The sequence below is a fragment of the Vicugna pacos genome, chromosome 4 (genome assembly GCF_048564905.1).
Source record: "Vicugna pacos chromosome 4, VicPac4, whole genome shotgun sequence".
In the NCBI taxonomy this organism is placed as follows: Eukaryota; Metazoa; Chordata; class Mammalia; order Artiodactyla; family Camelidae; genus Vicugna; species Vicugna pacos.
Window position 1 is genome coordinate 50,041,603 of NC_132990.1, and position 17,807 is coordinate 50,059,409.

General features: G+C 50.8%; 1 protein-coding gene across 3 annotated transcripts in view; it reads left to right on the plus strand.

Annotated features, from left to right (window-relative positions):
* Window positions 1-17,566, plus strand: part of CCDC180 (coiled-coil domain containing 180) — a 50,751-nt gene extending 33,185 nt beyond the window's left edge. For 2 of the 3 annotated variants that reach the window (XM_031677323.2, XM_072959774.1), the window contains 15 exons: window positions 142-258; window positions 1,416-1,514; window positions 3,537-3,656; window positions 5,285-5,454; window positions 5,703-5,758; window positions 5,862-5,940; window positions 7,577-7,654; window positions 9,085-9,151; window positions 9,899-10,040; window positions 12,848-13,008; window positions 13,569-13,706; window positions 14,184-14,295; window positions 15,173-15,278; window positions 16,106-16,241; window positions 17,394-17,566. In XM_031677323.2, the coding sequence (XP_031533183.1) occupies window positions 142-258; window positions 1,416-1,514; window positions 3,537-3,656; window positions 5,285-5,454; window positions 5,703-5,758; window positions 5,862-5,940; window positions 7,577-7,654; window positions 9,085-9,151; window positions 9,899-10,040; window positions 12,848-13,008; window positions 13,569-13,706; window positions 14,184-14,295; window positions 15,173-15,278; window positions 16,106-16,241; window positions 17,394-17,525 (1,713 nt within the window). In that variant the 3' untranslated portion in view covers window positions 17,526-17,566. Of the gene's footprint in view, window positions 1-141; window positions 259-1,415; window positions 1,515-3,536; window positions 3,657-5,284; window positions 5,455-5,702; window positions 5,759-5,861; window positions 5,941-7,576; window positions 7,655-9,084; window positions 9,152-9,898; window positions 10,041-12,847; window positions 13,009-13,568; window positions 13,707-14,183; window positions 14,296-15,172; window positions 15,279-16,105; window positions 16,242-17,393 lie in introns of those variants that run through there. The other variant, XM_072959775.1, reaches the window with a different exon arrangement.
* Window positions 17,567-17,807: the final 241 nt, after the last annotated feature.

A 17,807-nucleotide genomic window follows, 5' to 3' on the forward strand; every position in this document is an offset into this window, starting at 1 on the left:
TTACAAGGTGGTCACCTTGCTCACTGCCTGATGGGCCAGTCATACCCTTTCCAACATTAATTGAGCCTGTCCCATCTGCTTCTAAAGTCCAAAAGTTCCAAATTATGGCCCCCCTTTTTAACTTTTTCTCTTTCTTTACAGGCTAATGAGGTCATCAGCAAGTTTGAAAGTAAATTCCACAACCTGACTGTGGACCTTATTTTCATAGAGAAAATCCAGCGGTTGCTGACCAATCTGCAAGTGAACATCAAGTGTGAGGTGGGACAGCTTTATCCTTCATCTGGTGAATGTTTACCACACACACTTGCATGCCAGGCACTGTCCCAGATGCTGGCAATACTGGTGTGGTCTCTGCCCCGTGGGACTTGCACTCCAGCCGGGCAGTCAGAGACTGATCGTAATAACTTCTAACATCCACTGAGTTATTATGCACCGTGCATCCTGCTAACTGAATTATTTTGATTAGCTATACGAGTCCTCACAAGAGCTGTGTGAGGCAAGTACTGTTCTTATCCCCGTTGCAGAGACTAAAAAAAAAACTGAGGCAGAGAGTCATTCAGTGACTGAGGCAAGAACACAGAGTTCTTAAATGATGGAGCCAAAATAAATGTGAACCAGATCTGCCTGACACCAGAATGAGGGCCTTAACCTTGCCAGGCCATCAGGGCTCCAGAGGGGAAGAGGGCCCTGTGAGGGGCGTGGGGATGGAGAGGGGAGGATTTCACCTGGGCTGGGAAAGGGGTGCTTCCCAAGGCTTGAGGGAGGAGTAGGAGCCAGCCAGGCAGGGAAGTGGGGAGCAGCGTCCTAGAGAGATCACGAAAAAAATCCCAGGGGCTGCAGCCCAGAGGAGAGAGAGCTCGAGCAAGAAAAAGTGGGGAGCAGGGAGGCTGGAGAGGTGACTGGGTCAGCAGAGCCAAGTGAGCTGGGCTCCCGGTGCTGAAGGGAGGGCCTGGGCAGCGGGGATTGGGGAAGGGTGCTATTTATTACAGTTTTTGTTTAAACTGTATAATCATTAAAAGTTTCTTCAAAAACATCATTTTGATGGCTTCCCTCTCCTCTGTGTGTTGCCCTTTTTACTTAACCATTCCATTTTGGAGGAACATTTGGTGGGTTTCACACAATGGTGTGATAGAGATGCTTGCAGTGGAAGCTCTGGTTACACCCATAGGGCATCTCCCAAAGCTAGAATTACTGGGTTACAGCATGAACGTTTTAAGGCTTTTCGTGCTTTCCTGATGACTTATACAGAAGTCCTTTAAATTTGCATTGATCTGGTTTCTAATAAGATTATACGTTTTCCCCCGATTTCATTTTTTTCAGTGCTTAATCCGTCTCCCGGATAATGTTTTGCTGAACATTTTCTTGATCAAAGTAAGTTTTCTAGAAACTAATCTCTGAACCTCTGGTTTTCCTAGGTGGCAAAATCTAACTTGCAAACAGATGGATTAAATTCTTCTCTGGAACAGCTTCAAAGCAAGATTCAAACATGCCGAATCTCAAAGGGAGATAAAACAGTAAGTACTCAGCAGATACCAAGTGATTAACAGTAAAGATACATCATGCTAGAATCATAAACTGGAAATAAACTTATATCAGTGGTCAAGATTTCTCCAGCACCAGAGGATCCTCTGAGCCTTCCTACTTAACCCCTGTTTTATTCAATGAAATTCAGGAAGAGAAGGGAAACCAGCCATTGCCCCCAATCCCCAGGGCCTCCCAGGCAGACATGTGGAGGCCAGTGAGTGAGAGCCTTGAGTCTGCCCTCACTCCCCACTGATGTCACCAGGCATCCCTCTGTGTTATTGGAACACAGCCCTGTTTGAATAACAGTAGTAGGACTCTACCCTCTGAGCAACTACATTTTGTTCGATTTTTTCCTCTGTTTTGACCTTTGCACATAAACTGGTTACTTCTGTTTTCTATGTATAAACTATGAAATGTCCAAATTGGTGCAAAGTCTGGGAGAAGCAAAGTTCTAAGTGCCTGCCAGGCCCTGATCTGCATAGCAGGTCTGTGGGTGTTCATGTTATTGACTTGCTTATTTTTCTGCCTCTGGTGCACGTCTCTGTCCCCTGTGCCACTTGCCTGCTGGTCACCCCAGTAATCTTTTCTCCACAGCTCAGCCAGGCACTCGAGAACTGCACGTTCCAGCCGGAGTTTCTGTCTTTTCTACTTCAGTGACTAAGTTGAGGTTGTGTTGTTAGCACTGAGAGCTAACATTGCTTTTTCTATCTTTATTGCTTTTTCTTGCATAGTTACATGTACTTGTTGAAAAAGGTTCAAACATCCACAAAACACAGAGTAGAGAATACTCTTCCCCACATGGGGCAGAGCCCGTGCAACCTCTGTGTTTTCATGCAGATGTTTCTACATATCCCCTGGGGAGCAGGGGGAAACCAGCTTGACCTGTTGTGACCCCTTCAGCAGGCCCTTTAGGGACAGCTCTGTCTGTTCAGAGCAGAAGCATTTGCTCTCCCACATTTCCTTGCTTCCTGCCCGCCCCTTCCCCTCCTGATGTGTCAGGGTGTTAGGCATGGTCCTGGGGGCTTGCACAGATTCCAGGCACAAGGTGGGAAGCATGAACTTGAACAGCTGGGCCATCCTGTGTTGATGGAGGACGCTGGTTGGGCACTTCTGCAGAGTGGTGACCAGGAGACGGAAGCGATGCCTCAGTTGCACAGTGAAGGTGGTAGGGACCAGGAAAAGGTACGACCAGGGCCGTGTGCTCAGTGCCACGTTAAGGAAGATCTTTCTGGCTCCTGGGTGCAAAAAAGCAGGGAGACGGGTAGGAATGAGGCAGGTTGTCAAGACTGAATAGTGACACTATTCAAGGTGCCAGCAGGAACATGTTCCAATCCCAGGGCTGGGTGGGACTCAGAGTGCATTGGAAATGAAGGAAATGGGAAGAGGCCAAGGCGCCACCTGGCCTAGGTCACCCACTAGGTCAGTGAGCCATTCAGGGAACAATGTGCGAGGACCGCTGAGTGATATGCAAGCTGTGTGGTGAAAGTGAATGCCCTCATGGAGCTTCCCTGACCCCTGTGGGGTATGGTCTGGGGGATCACTGCTCTGAGAGGTCATGTGTTTGATACATGTTGTTATGGAGATGGCAGATCACCGTCCAGAAAGACTGTGGCCATTTCACTCCTACATACCCTCGCCACCTTGGGCCACACCTTTCCTTCTATATGCAGAGTATTAGAGCTGGAAGAGATCCCTGAGAACATTCTGTGCCCCCTCACACAGATGTGCAGACTAAGTTAAGCAAATTTAGATCATTTTCCCAGAACTAACCCACAGAACGAGGAATAGAACTCCTGTTGCCCCATCAGTGCAGGAGCCGCTGCCCCAGTGCAGCCGCCCAAGAGAGCTGGCCCAGGGCTCCCCACTCCCCCAGGGCCCTCCCTCCAAGTGAAGGGCCGCCATGGAACCAAGAGGTGTCCTCACCAGCCAGCCTGTTCCTGCGGTTCAGACAGAGTCAGCCTGCCATCCCACAGCCTGCTTCCTTTGGCTTTTCCCCTCTGTGTTCTCACTAGATGGTAATCACAGAAGACCTCCTTGGCCTTGTTGGAACTTGGAAGGAAAAACTGAGCCAGCGGATTCAGTACCTCAACTGCAAGCTGGACCTGGTGTCCATGACTCAGATGGTCTTTACTGTAAGGAATGGGGTGGGGCTATGGGTGAGAAGGTGGGTGGGCTGTTAGGTCCAGGCTCCCAGAGACCCACAGGAAAGACCAGCAGAGCCTAAGGAAAGGCCTCCCAGGCCCCTGCTGGACATCAGGCCCACTGAGATGCCTGTGAAGTCAGATCTGGGTTTGCATCCCAGATGGACCACTTCCCTGCACTGGAAGACCCCTCATCTCCCGGCAGTGCCTCCTCATCCCATTAGGACCCTCGGCTCACCTCGTCCAGCTGCTCTCAGGGTGGCCTCACTTCTCAGCCTCTTCCTTCCCACCCGCACCTGTGAGCAGCCACTGCTTCCCCCTACCCCTCCCTTGGCCTCGTCCAAGTCCCCTGTCTCTTGCCCACGTGGCTGTGCTCATCCTCTCACTTCTCCCCATGACCGCATCCCTGAGCTGCAGCCAGTCTGCCCATATCACTCTGCTGCCCTCAGGATAAATCCAGCCCCTTTAACTGGACCTACACAGCCGCCTCCTTGGTCTGCCCTCTGTAGCCTCTTCATTTCTCTGGCCCCCCTAAGAGGTCACTTCCCCCAGATCTTCTCTCAACTCCTGGTCTGGGCCAGGGTCTCTGGGACCCCGTAGCATGTCCCACTTCCCCATGAGCCCACAGGCTGTGCTGTAAGGTTTCCATTTTGAGAGCTGCCTCCCTAGACTGTGTTCCCCAGAGGGCAGAGCCTGTCACTGCACACCCAGCCTCTCTCACTATCACAGGTGCTCAGCCCACTTCCAGGAGGACGTGTCATTGAGCCAATGGCAGCAGAAGTGGGCACCCCTCGAGCTCTGCTTTGGCCGCCCTCAGGCCCTGCCTCTTACTTCCATGGTTTGAACCAGCCCTTCCTTCTATTGGGAGGCGCTTCCCGCCATGCCACTGACTCGAAGCTTTCATTCACACCGTCAGTACTGCGCCTGACAGGACGGAACTCAGGAGTCCAGCTGGAGTCCTTCCCCTGTGGGGCTTACAGTCCCCCACTAAGCCAAGACTCAGAATAAAATAGGGAACAGTTCAACTGAGCTGTGGGCCACCCCTCAGACCCTTTCTCTAAGGTCCAGGTGGAGGTGGCCACGCGCTCATCCATGCACTCACTCGTTCCCCTGTCCACCGGTCAGAAACCCTGCCTGTGCACATCTGCAGGCAGCCTTACAGGTCCATGTCCCTCAGCCTCATAGAAGACGCTGGAACGTCTTCACAGCACTGGTCCCAGTGTTGACTGTTTGCAGAAGTCCATATTAAATGTCTGTCTCTCTTACTAGACTGTAAGCTCCATGCAGGTAAGGGTCACAGGTGGCCTCTTCACCCTGTGTCCCAGATCCAGGCAGAGCCTTGCAGAAAGCAGTCACTCAGGAAACATTTCTGAAGGCTGGCACATGCATAAATGAATGAATGAATGCATGCATGCTTGCATGAAAGAAAGGAAGCCCTCTAAGGCAGATATGATCACTGCTGCTTCACTGAAGAGGAAGGAGAGGCTCAGAGAGGTCAGGCAGCTGTCCTCCAGCCCCAGCTCCTGGGCAAGGTGGAGCTGGAACATGAACCCAGCCCACCTGCCTCCTTGGCACCTAGACTGGGTCCACACAATTGGGCCTTTCTCGTTGGCCTACAGGACATCTTGACCAACCTAGAGGTAGAGAGTGACATCCTGGTGTCTTCAGAAGCCCATGAAGAAGAGGCCAAGGTTGATGTGGTCAACCCCGAGTCCTTCACCCAGCCAAGCCGCATGGGGAAGTCCATGATTGAGGACCCAGCTGTGGAGGTGGTCAAGAGAATCCTACAGTGAGTGGCCCTGGGGTGTGCAGGGGGCCCCTGAGCCTTCGGGGCCAGCTCCCACGTGGGCCACCCCGACAGCTGTGACCTCATGCAGGGTCTTTTCCTCCAGAGCCTCAGCTTCCTTCTCTGAAACTGGGCTCCTGAAGGGCAGAGGCACATGGCATTCTGGGCCAATAGGGATGGTGCCCAGTGCCTGGCCTGAGCTGTCCTCATGGTCACTGGGGAAAAGCTTACATCCTTTCCTTTGGTTTCAGATTTCCTGACTCAAGATGTTTAACCCAGCATTGTGACAAAGATCGGTCCCAGACAGGTAGGGGCAGGCAGGGCAGTGGCGGTGGGTAAGCTGGTGGTGCCACTGGGCCTGTCCTTACCTTGGATCCTCTGTTCTTGTTCTGGGTGCTCATCACCCAAAGCCTTGAGGAGACACCGGAACTGGGGAGAATGCTCCGTGAAGAAGGACGTGTCCATCGCCAGTGCTGTGTCAGCAGCAAGGTAGAGATGCTGGGCTGCGTGCACAGGCCAGACCTGTTCCCCTAACAGAGGCCAGAGGCCACCCTTTACCATACTGTGTCCTCAGAGCACACCTCCTGTGCTCACAGCTCTGAGACTCCAGGGGACCCCGTGAGGGGCCAGCTCTGACACCAGCTTTAGACAGGCCTGTGCTCATTCTTGCTGAGCGACTCGGCTCACACGGACATAAGTGTGTTCCACCCTGAGAACCTCTCTGGGAGCTCAGTGGTTTTCCATGGTGCCAGTTGGTGGGTCTGAGCCCTGCTACCTCGCTCCCCACACACATTGTCCTGGTCAGAGAGAGTGACGTTGGAGATGGCTTCCCTTGGATGATGGAGCATCAGGAGTCCTGGGCCTCTGCATCCTGGTCATATGCTCCACCTATTATGCCCCATGGGAGTCATTAGACTCATGCCTCAGTGAGTATGAGCCCTGGCTGGCCCCTGGCACCAATTTTATAGAAGGTGGATAACAGAAGCCACGTGGCTGAGCTGACTTTTTGGATCTGCTGTGAGCCCTCGTTGACCTGGTTGAATTCTTGGTTGTGAGGAAGTGGCAGTGAAGAAATTCCTTCTTTGCATACATCCAGAAAGCCTTTTTGAACAGGCATGCCATCTGCAATGTGGAAATAAACAAAGACTAACCAATGAGAGAAGCAAAATCTATTTATTTAGAACTTACTACCACCAGGGAATCCACCACTCACTCCCACTTGCATTTTAACAGAGACTCAAAGGCAGGCAAGGGAATGGAAGCAGTATATAGTGGAGCAAAGGGAAGGCTTCAGATGTGCCTGATTGGAGGCTGCTGGCCTGAGGAAGCTGGAGTCAGGCCAGCCAGCAGCCACTGTCCTATGTAATTGGTTAGGGGTGCAATTTGGCTTTCTCTGTTGGAAACAGGGACAAAATTTAGGGTAGTGGTCAGTTACTAATCAAGTCCTGGCCATTTAGGGTTGATTGTTACGGGAGGTTTTGTTTATCTTCCTGATGGTCACTAGAGATGACAGTCTGTCCTCCTGCAAGTCTGACTTCCAGTGGGTTGGTTTCCTGAGTTGTTCGTTGTAGCTAAGTAGTTGGTTTCCTGGGCAGGTTGTTGCAGGTTATGGGCCTGAGTTCTCTATTCATATATGGCCCAGCCATTGCCCATTTGTATATTCAGTCTCTCAGTGGTTATCTATGAAGTCCACGTTGCTAGGGCTGCCGATAAAGAATTCAGGATGCCTAGTTAGATTTGAATTTCAGATGAACAACACATATTTTTAAACATAAGTATGTCCCAAATACTGCATGGGCCATAATGCTAAAAATTACCCATTGCTTACATGAAATTCAAGTTTAACTTGTATTTTTATTTGAAAAGTTGACAGCCCTCCATGTGGCTCAACCTGTTTTTCTTTGAGTCCTCACCAGAGGGAAGCAAGGATACACATTTCTGGGCCCAAGCACCTCTGTCCCTTGGCCCCTCTGATGGCCTTGTGTGGATTTTAGTGGTTAGGGCTTCATTCCCACGACAAGGTTGTCTCAAGAGCTGTTGAGGAGTAGGACGGGGCTCCCGCAGGCTCAGGTCTGCCTGTGTTTGTTCGTAGCCTCCAGAGCACTGACCCACCTTTGTCCCACAGCGTCTCACGGTACTCCAAGCCCAACCGACTGGACAGAAAGTACCAGGTGCTCGGGGACAAGCCACCTCCTCCGGCTGAGTAAGTGACAATGCCATTTCCTTTAACTCCACTTTAATCTGTCATCTTTGTCAGGGGGCAGCTTTGGCAGGGTTCTCCTAACTCACCTGAGGGCAAAATAAGAAGTGGGGGGCACAGCAGGAGAGGCTGGCAAGGGGACGGATAAGGGTCAAGGTCAGTTTGAGCCTATTTCACATACATTTTTTGATTGATATTTTTACCCCAAATTCACATTTTCTAAGCCAAGTATTTTGTGGTCACAGGGCAGCATACCTTGGGTGGGAGCTGGGGTTTTTTGTGATTTTTGCAATTTTTTAATGCTTCCCCCTTCCCCATTTCTCTCTTCCTTTATTTGAATTTCATTGATTAAAACAAAATCTGTTGCACTTAACATGGCTACATTTCAAGCAAACAAGCAAAATTTCCACTTCAGAAAATTGAAAGCACTCAGAGGAAGTTAGTTTTATTAACAGAGTCCCCTCACCCCTTCCTCAGGGAGCTGAGCCTCACAGCATCGACTCGTCAGTCATTTTACCCCACAGTCCTATCTCTGGGATTTTGTGAACTATACAAAGAAGGGCGGCTTTTACATCCAGTGACCCAGAAGTCTCATCCAAGTCAGCAGCTAGACACCTCCTTGTCCTACGCACAAAAAGACATTGCATTAAAACCTTGACTCTCACAATTTTGTATAGTTCTGTCATGTTATCACCTGTTTATATCCATGCAGCCATCACCAAATCAACAAGCAGAACTGGTCCATCACCAGTATCTCCCCCTTTTACTCCTTTATAGCCCCACCCACCCCCACTCCCTCACCATCCCTAACCCTGAGCAACCGCTAATCTCTTTTCCATCCCTACACTTTCGTCACTTTAGGCATATCCTATAAATGTTCTCATACAGTATATGACCTTTTCAGAGTGACTTTTTGCACTAAACAAAACAGACACACAGAGTTTTTGTCCTGGTGGACTTTACCGTCTGCTGGGAGAGGTGGAAGTTAATCGGGCAGTCACACAAATCCATCCCAAGTCCTCACAGCTGTGGGGAGAGCGACAAAGCTGAGAGCCACTCAGAGTATTGGAACGAGTCAGTAGGAATTGCCAGTGAGCCAAGAGGAAGAGCAGGAACAAATGTGACCAAGCAGAAAGTTTCTAGCATTCTTGGAGAGGAATCAGTGTAAGCAATGGGGCAGAAGTGAGTAATTACAAGGGGGTAATAAGGATAACGATGCTTGGAAGGGACCAAACTCAGCTTGTCACATACAAGTGGCATTAAACTAGACAGGTAGAAATATTAGGTGGGACTATGCTTTGGCCTCACGAGCTGTCCTGCTCCAGCTCAGGCTGAGCTGCTGAGTTCTCAGAATTTTCTGTCCATTTGTTTTGTCCACACCATTGGGTGTGATTAGAAAGGACTCCCAGGGATCTGTCTTGCGTGTGTTGCAGGGATTTTAAAGGCATCATCCTGAGCCTCCTCTGGGAGAGCAACGAGCACCTGCTGAACGTCGTGGAGGTGAGGGCTCTCCCTGCCCTCTGCCAGCCGCAGGCCACACGTGCCCAGTTGCCTCTGCCTCTTGTCTTCTGCTGAGAGTGGCCCTGTGGGTGAAACTGAGCAAAGGGTATTCCAGTCCCCATGCCCACAACTTCCCAGCCTCTCTCACCGTGTGGTGTTTTTCATCCTAGGAATTAAAACTCTTTCATTCATCTATCCATTTATGCAGCCACCAAATATTTCTCGGGTGCTAACCGTGTGGCAGATAGTGGTGTGCCAAGAGGAACAGGCCCCGTTCCCTGTCCCTGAGAGGCCAGCTTCCAGCGGAGGGCCATAGACCCTGTGGCACCACAGAGTGCTGGGTGGGGCCAGGAGACCTGCAGTGGGAGCTGCCCAGTGCCCTGGCCCAGCATACCACGACAGGGCTGTCTGTGTGCTTTCTGCTCTACCTTCCACCAGGCTGGGAGTCTTCAGAACAGAGCTCTGGGTCATCTGTAGTTGTGGCCCACAGCCTCCTGCTCTGCTTGGCGCTTCACAGAAACCTCTCAGCCTGGTTGTTAAAGTGAGATTCCATTTGGGTCTTGAAGGATCCATAGAATGTTGCCATTCCTCGCTCCTGGCTCCCATAGCCCTGGGAGACTGGCAGTGGTGACAAGGACAGACAGACAGGGAGGAGGAGCATCCTGGCACAGGGGACAGCAGTAGAGAAGGCGGGGAGGCGAGGAGAGTGAGTGGAGGATGTCCCAAGCTGTCACCTCTCTCCTGCAGGACTTTTACCGCAAAGAGAAGCGCCCAGTTGCCAGGCCTGACTTCATGTTCGATACTTTCGACCAGTGCGCAGAGAACATTGGCAGGAAGATCCTGGAGTACCACAGCCAGGCAGAGGAGTACCACAACTCCTGTCTCATAGGTGGGTGCAGCCCGCAGACCGAGGATGTGGCACAGAGCCACCTGGAGGTCACTGGGGAGGCACAGGAGCCTCCCTGGGAAAAGCTGACATCTTAGAACTAGGTAAAAATCTCGATCAGATTTAACTGGAGAGAAACAGCAATGCCCCCCTAAAAGTTCCCTTTTCTTGAGAAATGTGGTAATTTGCATTATCAAAAATATTTCACTCATTGCATAGGTATTTTTTACTGCTTTATTGAGAGATTCACTTACCATGTAATTTGCTCATGTAAAATGTACAATTTGGGAGATTTTAACATAGTCACAGAGTTTGTACAGCCATCACCACTGTGAATTTTGGAACCCCCTGTCCCTCCATCACTTCCCCAACCTGAAGCAACCACTAATCTACTTTCTGTCTCTATAGATTTTCCTATCAGGGCTTTCATATGAATGGAATCATGCAGTATGTGGTCTTTTGTGGCTGGCTTCTTTCACTTTGCATGTGTTCAAGGTTCAGTCACTTTGTATCAGGTGTCAGGACTTCACCCCTTTTTGTGGCTGAATCATATTCCATAGTATACATATACAGTAGTCTGTTTATTCGCTCAGTGACGGACATGTGGGCCGATATGAATGCTGCTGCCGCAAGCATTCATTACGTGTTGCGTGTGGATGTCTGTTTTCATCTCTCTTGGGTGAATAACTGGGAGTGGAATTGCTGGGTCATGTGGTGCCTCTGTGTTCCATCACTGAAGTCTCCTTCCACGGTGCCTACTGTATGCTGGCCTTGCTGGGCTGTGATGAGCTTGGTAGACACAGCCTCTTGGAGAGGAGGGACACGAAAACAGGCAGGTAGAACACACCTTACCATTTATATTTATTATCAGGACAGAAAAGGAGCTGTGGAGACACACGCATGGGCCCCCATTTCTCTGTGTCCACGTGCGTTTTATGCAGTCGTAAGCCCTAATTATTCCTGCTTGTAAGGCAGGGAACCTGAGGGCCCATCACGGGCCTCTGTGCTGGCTGAGGCGCAGCAGGGGTAGAGAGGGAGAGGATTAGGGGACCCAGACCTGGTGTCAAGACCTGGCACTGCCATCTCCCAGCCGTGTAGCCTTGACCATCACGTCATCTCTGTGAGCCTTAACCTCCCTGCCTGTAAACTGGAGACAATGACAACAGCCACCATGCAAGGCTTTTTTTGGGGGGTCAGCCCCTCCCAGACGTGCCATGTCCAGGGAGCATCAGCGGCAGTGGCTCTCAATACTGTCGTCGGAGAACGACTGGAACTGAAGCTGTAGACCGCATTTCATTTCTCTAGCTCAGAATCTCCCCAGGTGAACTCTGTGGGACCCCATCCTGCGTGATCTTCCTCAAAAGAAGGGCTCCACGGTCAGATGGGCTTGGGAAATACTGAGGATTTTGTCCCTCTCTGGAAGGCTGGCAGTTCACATTAAATGGAGACTTCCGTTTCCCTCAGATTGGGAGCCCAGTATTCCCACTGAAAACGTGTAAAATCGCTGCATATAGCTTTTCTGTGATGAGCTCTCTTAAATGCGTGGATGAGCCAGCTGCAAAGGTGAAGTGAGAATAGGGACTCAGAGGGGTGAACTGAGCAGTAGCTCTGGCTCTCGCCCTAAGGGCTTTGCTGACTCCCTGGAGCACTTGAGCCTCTGTCTTCATGGTTTCAGGGCACTAGGAACAGAGACCGAGCCCCAGACCACCCAAGGTGGGCAGTCTGAAAGGGCGCAGCCACCTGAAACAGACTCCACGGGGCCCCATCTGCAGTGTAAGGGGAATGAGACAGACATGAACCCTCTCCGCCAGTGACTAGAAGGAAATTTGTCTCATTACAAGCCATGGTTCTGGGTAAAGAAGAAGAAAAACTCCAACGAGGATCCATAACTACAGGCCAGCCCTTATGTGGCTTTGAAACCTGAAGTCACACTTAGATAAACCTGAACTCAACATTGTCTTTGTGGATCACTCACAAGACCTCCAGCTGATACATTACCTTAAAATGATCTTGAGTTAGTCATGCCCAGATGCTTGTTTAGTAGAGATGCTACAGATCCTTTCCAGGATACACACACACACACACACACACACACACACACACACACACACACACACACACACACACACACACACACACACACACACACAGAAAAAAGGCACCTTGAGCATGGGGCAGCAGAATGAGGCCAGCAAAGACTTCAGATACTGAACGTATCAGACACAGAATATAAAATAATGTATTTATTAGAGCTAAGTAAAAGAAGAAATTGGAAACATGAGTAAGGAGCAAGAGGCTATTAAAATGACCAAGTAAATATGAAAGAGGACCAAATCAAACTTCTATATTGGAAAAATAAATCATTGAAATTAAAAATTATGCATGCCTTTACTACTGAAGAAAATAACCAAAATTCAACTTAGGAAAACAAAGAGGTGGAACTATGGGAGAGAGGTGAAGAGGTATGGATGTAAGAGTGAGCCTGACAGGTCCGGAGGGAGAGTGGGAGTCCATGGTCAAGGCAGTATTTGAAGAGATAACAGATGAGACAGAACTGCTGAAAGACACTGTGCATTTTAAAAGTGCTGGAAAGTCCTGCAGAATATAGAAGAAAAGTTCTTTGAACTTGATTAATTCAGTATTTCTCTACTAGTTTGACCACAGGAACCCTTTCGAGAGAATAGCTATTACCACATTGTAGACCAAGCTTTCTCTCTCGGAAGCTGCTTTGAGCCATTGTTGGAGAGATCACCTTGGCAGCTTGGCTCTGCTCTGTTTTCTCCCTGGCCTCCCACCCCCGATTCCTACAGAATTACGGGCCCAGATGAGAAGATTTGAGGAGCTGCTGCCCCAGGTGTGTTGGCAGGTGATGGAGAATTTCAAGGAGCACCACTGGAAAAAATATTGTGCCTCCACCGAAGAGATCCGGGGACAGTTCCACAAGTATCAAGAACAGCTGGAGAAAAGGAAGGTGGGGATCCTGGGACCAGCCCTCCCTCTCCAGGACCAGGGGCCCTAGGATTCAGAAATGGAGGCAGAGTGTTAGCAGAACTGAGTCCCAGAGAAGGAGATGGGCCGGGCTTGGGATTCCTGGACACGAGGCACTGGAGAAACGAGAGCTGAGCCGGCAGCTCCTTCATAGGAGGCAATCGGCAAACTCCTTGTTGGATTTAATGGGTGGGTCCACTGGGTTCTCTGGGGCTGCAGTCATTGAGATCAACAGTGATTGTCCACATGGTCCTTAGAGCCATGGGACGTGAGTTCTGTTGATTTCATTGGGCTGAAGCCTTGATTGTTCTAGGGCGGATGCTCAGCCCTCTCACTGCCTAACCCTCAGAGTCAGCTCAAGCCACGCTCCTGTCTTGGCTTCTCTGCCACTCCTCTGCCCAACCACGGCCCTTTGCACACCCCAGCCAGCGCACACATCAGTCTGGCCGTGGCCATAATTGGCAGAGGGCATAGGCCAGTAGCCTTTTGGTCCCGACCTCAAGACCAGGTCAAAACTCTTGCTGATTTCTGGATTGTTTGAAGGATGAAAATGCCCAGAAGCTCCATCCAAATCTTGGACACCCCGCACATTTCCAAGAAATGAAGTCTCTATGTCAAGTGGAAGAGAAGAGGCAGAAAGAGTTGGACACTTTGATTGCAGCGACCAAGGAGAAGCTGGAGGTCAGTAGTGCCATCAAGCCCCACGTCTAGGTGCTGCTGTGCGCTGCCCTCCAGCGGTCACCCCAACTGACAGCCCACCAACAGCACAGAGCACAGCCCTCAGCTGGGAGCCTGGCCAAAGCAGGGCATGAAAGCAGACAGGTTTTATGGTCATTATTGGTAATTTTAACTTGGATTTTTAATTTCTAAATTAGTTAATTACAGAATTACTAATGAGAACTTTTTTGTCCCAAGATCCATGTCTAGCTTTATTTCCTCTTGGGTAAATTGGCCATTTTAGAATCATTTTTCTATCTTCAAAACAAGTCACCTCTTGGGAGAAGCTTCCTGGCCAAGGACCAGATGCCAGTTAACTCGGACACAGTTGACACATGGCCCTGGTCTTGTCTCACACACTGATCCCCAGACCCCGCCTCAGCCTGCCTTTGGAGGCAAGGTCCCCTCCCTGCAGCACCGTGCTTCCTCTGTTTCCTCCAGGAATTCACCAGGAGGTACGGCCGACTTTTCGTAGCCAGCTTGGCCACCTTCACCGAGAAGTTCCTGCTGCAGCTGGATGAGGTGGTCACCATTGACGATGTCAAGGCTGCAAGTAGGTACATCACCAGCCTTGTGCCCAGGCCTCAGCGGGTGGGTGAGGCACAGGGTGATGGGCTGGGGCTGGGGGACTCTGCTTTCTCCCAACACCACCAGGATGCAAACAAATTCTCCATTGAGGGGACTGGTGAATTTCTGTTTGTTTTTATTAAAAGTAACACCTTTTTAATGAAAAAAGCAAATCCCAAATAGGTCAATGATTGTATGTAAAAAATGAAACCCTAATAGTAAATATTTTCATAATATTGGAGTAGGGACAGCTTTCCTAAGTGTGAGATGCAAGTCAGAAGCCATAAAGGAAAGAGCTGGCACTTCTCTGTGGCCAAAACTAAAACAAAGAAAAATGTCAAAGGATGGAAAGAAACCACAAACTGGAACATATCTCTAGTAGCCTATGGGCCAAGCAGCCTGGCCCTGCCACCCCCACAGACCAGGGTGCAGAGGGCCACTCCTGCCTGCTGGCTCTCATTCCATGGACGGAGCCCCTTTCTCCCCACATCAAAGGACAGGTCAGTGAGCCAGGCACGAGAGGGACAACCTTAAATGTGTTCATTCCAGAAGAAATTCTTAGTTCAGGACCTATTTGAGCCAGTATAAGCCAAAGGAGGCTCTACAAAGCATATTCAGGGGCCTGTGTGGTCAGAGCATCACGCCCCAGGCTGTGGAGTTGGGGACAGCACCCAGACCACACCTCGCCTCCTCCAGCTGCATTCGGCCCCTCTGTGGGAGAGGGCTCCGTCTCCTGCCTGAGGCTCCAAGTCGGGAAGAGGGGAGTGAGCCCTTATTTCGCTAAATGTAAGGTCAGGGGGAAGACCCCTTGATCTCAGGCTGTGGGTGAGGCCACCATCAGTAACCTGTCTCTTGCCTGCCAGAGATGGACCCCCCCAAACAGAAAACATCGATCCTAATACGGAGGAAGCTCGCTGGGCTCTCCCTGGAGGAAAAGAGTGAGAAGCCCCTGATTGAACGGGGGAGCAGGTGAGAGCCGAGACCTGGGAGGAATACCATGCTTGGCTGTGCATGCTGGGGGCGGTGCAGTGGGATGGTCAGGGGCAGGAGCTCTGAAGTCAGACAGATCCGGTAACCTCAGAAAGCCATTACACCCAGAGCCTCAGTCTCCTCATCTGTGAAATGGGCATGGCACCCAACCTTACCTGGAATCATGAGGAGAACATTCAGTGAGATTGTACTGGGAGTGCCCTGGCACATGCTGAGAGCTCAGCAGCTATTTGTCCACGTGATAAGGACCCACAAGGGACCCCCAAGACAGGGAGGCCTGTCCCAGCATGGGGCACATTCTCAGATTGCTGGTGGCACTGTGAACCAATGCTGCTGTCTGTCACATATGATGAGGGCTACCAAAGTGCTTGTCCCCTGTGCCCCAAGAATGTGAGAATGTGACTCTGTAAGAAGTAAGGCAGCAATTTGCCCAGCTCAGTTGTCAGCAGTGGATTTTATAGCGCAATAGGAAACGTGGGCCAGGAACCAGGACTGCCCCAGGCCGGTGGGCTGATAGGGAAACTGAGGCCCAGAGAAGGGGAGCACATGGAGGTGTGGGATTCCCACCCCCATGCAGAACCCAAGCCTGTCGGTACACATGGATTTAAACAGTGAGAAAATACGAAAAATAATGAACATGAACACACTTAACATGAAATACTCAGTAGGATTTTTCTTTTAATTAAGATGTTTAAAGCATGATAATTTTATTTAAAGAAATGCTAACATTTTCCACCAGGGTTGAAGAAGGTACTGCAAATGACGAAGACAAGCCTGTAGGAGTTTTCACTCATATTTGTTTGTAGGAAATGGCCGGGAATCAAACCCACTGAAGTCACTATCCAAAACAAGATTCTCCTCAAGAAAACATCATCGATCACGACCACCAAAACCACGCTGGGCCACCTGGCGTCCGTGGAAGCCCGAGATGCTGTCTACCTGGTGAGTGGAGAGATGCGGGTGGGGTAGGGGGTGTGTATCCCAGGGAGCACGGGGCAGCTCAGTGTGGCTGCCTTGGGCAGGAGGGGGCTTCCCGTCACCAGGTATCCTGACATTTGGCCCATGGAGCATATGACACGTGTCAGGATGCCCCAGGGCACAGTGTCAGTGCTCAGGACATCCAATGGTCTCAGGCACCAGGACATGAGCTGCAGGTCATGTCCAGTTCCAGCAACAGCGTGGGTCTGATGACGTGAGCCCCCGTGCTCCACACCCAGACCGGGGGGCGGAGGGGTGAAGGAAGGCTTTCCAAGGAACAGTTGAGACAGAATAGCCAGAGGCACAGAGGCCATGGGAGCAGCGGTGGCAATGGGCAGAATAAGGGACAGTTACTGCACCTGCTGCAGCTTCTGTACGTGACAGGAGGCTTCCCATTGGCTCCTTGTAACAACCCCTTGAGGAAGACAGAATTGTCCCCATGTTACTGCTGAGAACACTAAGCCTTAAAGAAATGTGTCCCCTCTGTGCCCCTGCAGAGTGGCTGAGTCAGAATTTGAACCCAGTGCCTGTTAGACCCCAGGGGGCCTACCTGAAGAGGAGGTGGCACCCAGAGGCCACCTGCAGGACCTCTCGACTCTAAGGATGTGTGGACCTTTGGTCTGAGTGTCCCAGAGAGAAACCTCGTCCTGCCTAGAGATATGCTGACCCCTGTATTAGGAGAGCCCTCAAGTGCCTGGGCAAGCCCTTCCCCAGCCACCATGCTAAGCTCCAGGCAGGGGACACCTCTGCCTGCTGAGTTCCGTGGGCATTAAAGGCCTGGAGGGTTCAGCCTCTCGGGGAAGCCAGGGCCCCAGGGCAGTGGTTAGGAAGGAGGGCAGAGTCCAGAATCAGGTAGTCCTGTGTCCTAGTCACTCCTCAGCCTCCTTCTAGCTGGATGACCCCAGGCAAGGCTGTGAGCCTCGGTTTCCCATCTATAAAATGAGGAAGACACGCACGCCTGCCTATTGGGCAAAGTACGTGAGAAATGACTTGTGGAGCTCTTGCCAGTGCTTGCAGCGGGGTCAAAGCTACCTCCCAGCAGGTTACAGTGTTCCTCTAGGGCACAGAGTCCAGAAGCCCTTCCTCATGTGGCCTCCTGCTGCTGCTTGCTCCCAGAAATATTTAGCATTATTTGAAGAGGAGCTGAAGAAGATCGAAGATGACAACACATTGCAGGTGAGGGAGGCTCAGTGTTGGAAGGACAGCTGGAAGCACTCCGTGCGCACCATCCATGGCCTGTACTTGTGACACCCTCAACCCTCCCCAAATAAAGGCTTATTTTGTGTGGACTCCTTCTACATCCGTCCGTCCATCCGTCTATCCATCCACCTGTGCTCTATGCTCAGCGCTGTAGCTTCATAGTGACTAGGACCCAGCCCACATGGAGGTCACTTCCAATGAGGAAGACAGAGGTGACGGGGGAGTTCCACACAGTCAGCTAGGATGGCAGATCACAGGGATGGGTAACTTAAAATAACCAATACTTCAGAGGAAATAACTCCCAAAAGGCATACTGAGCACTTCATCTTG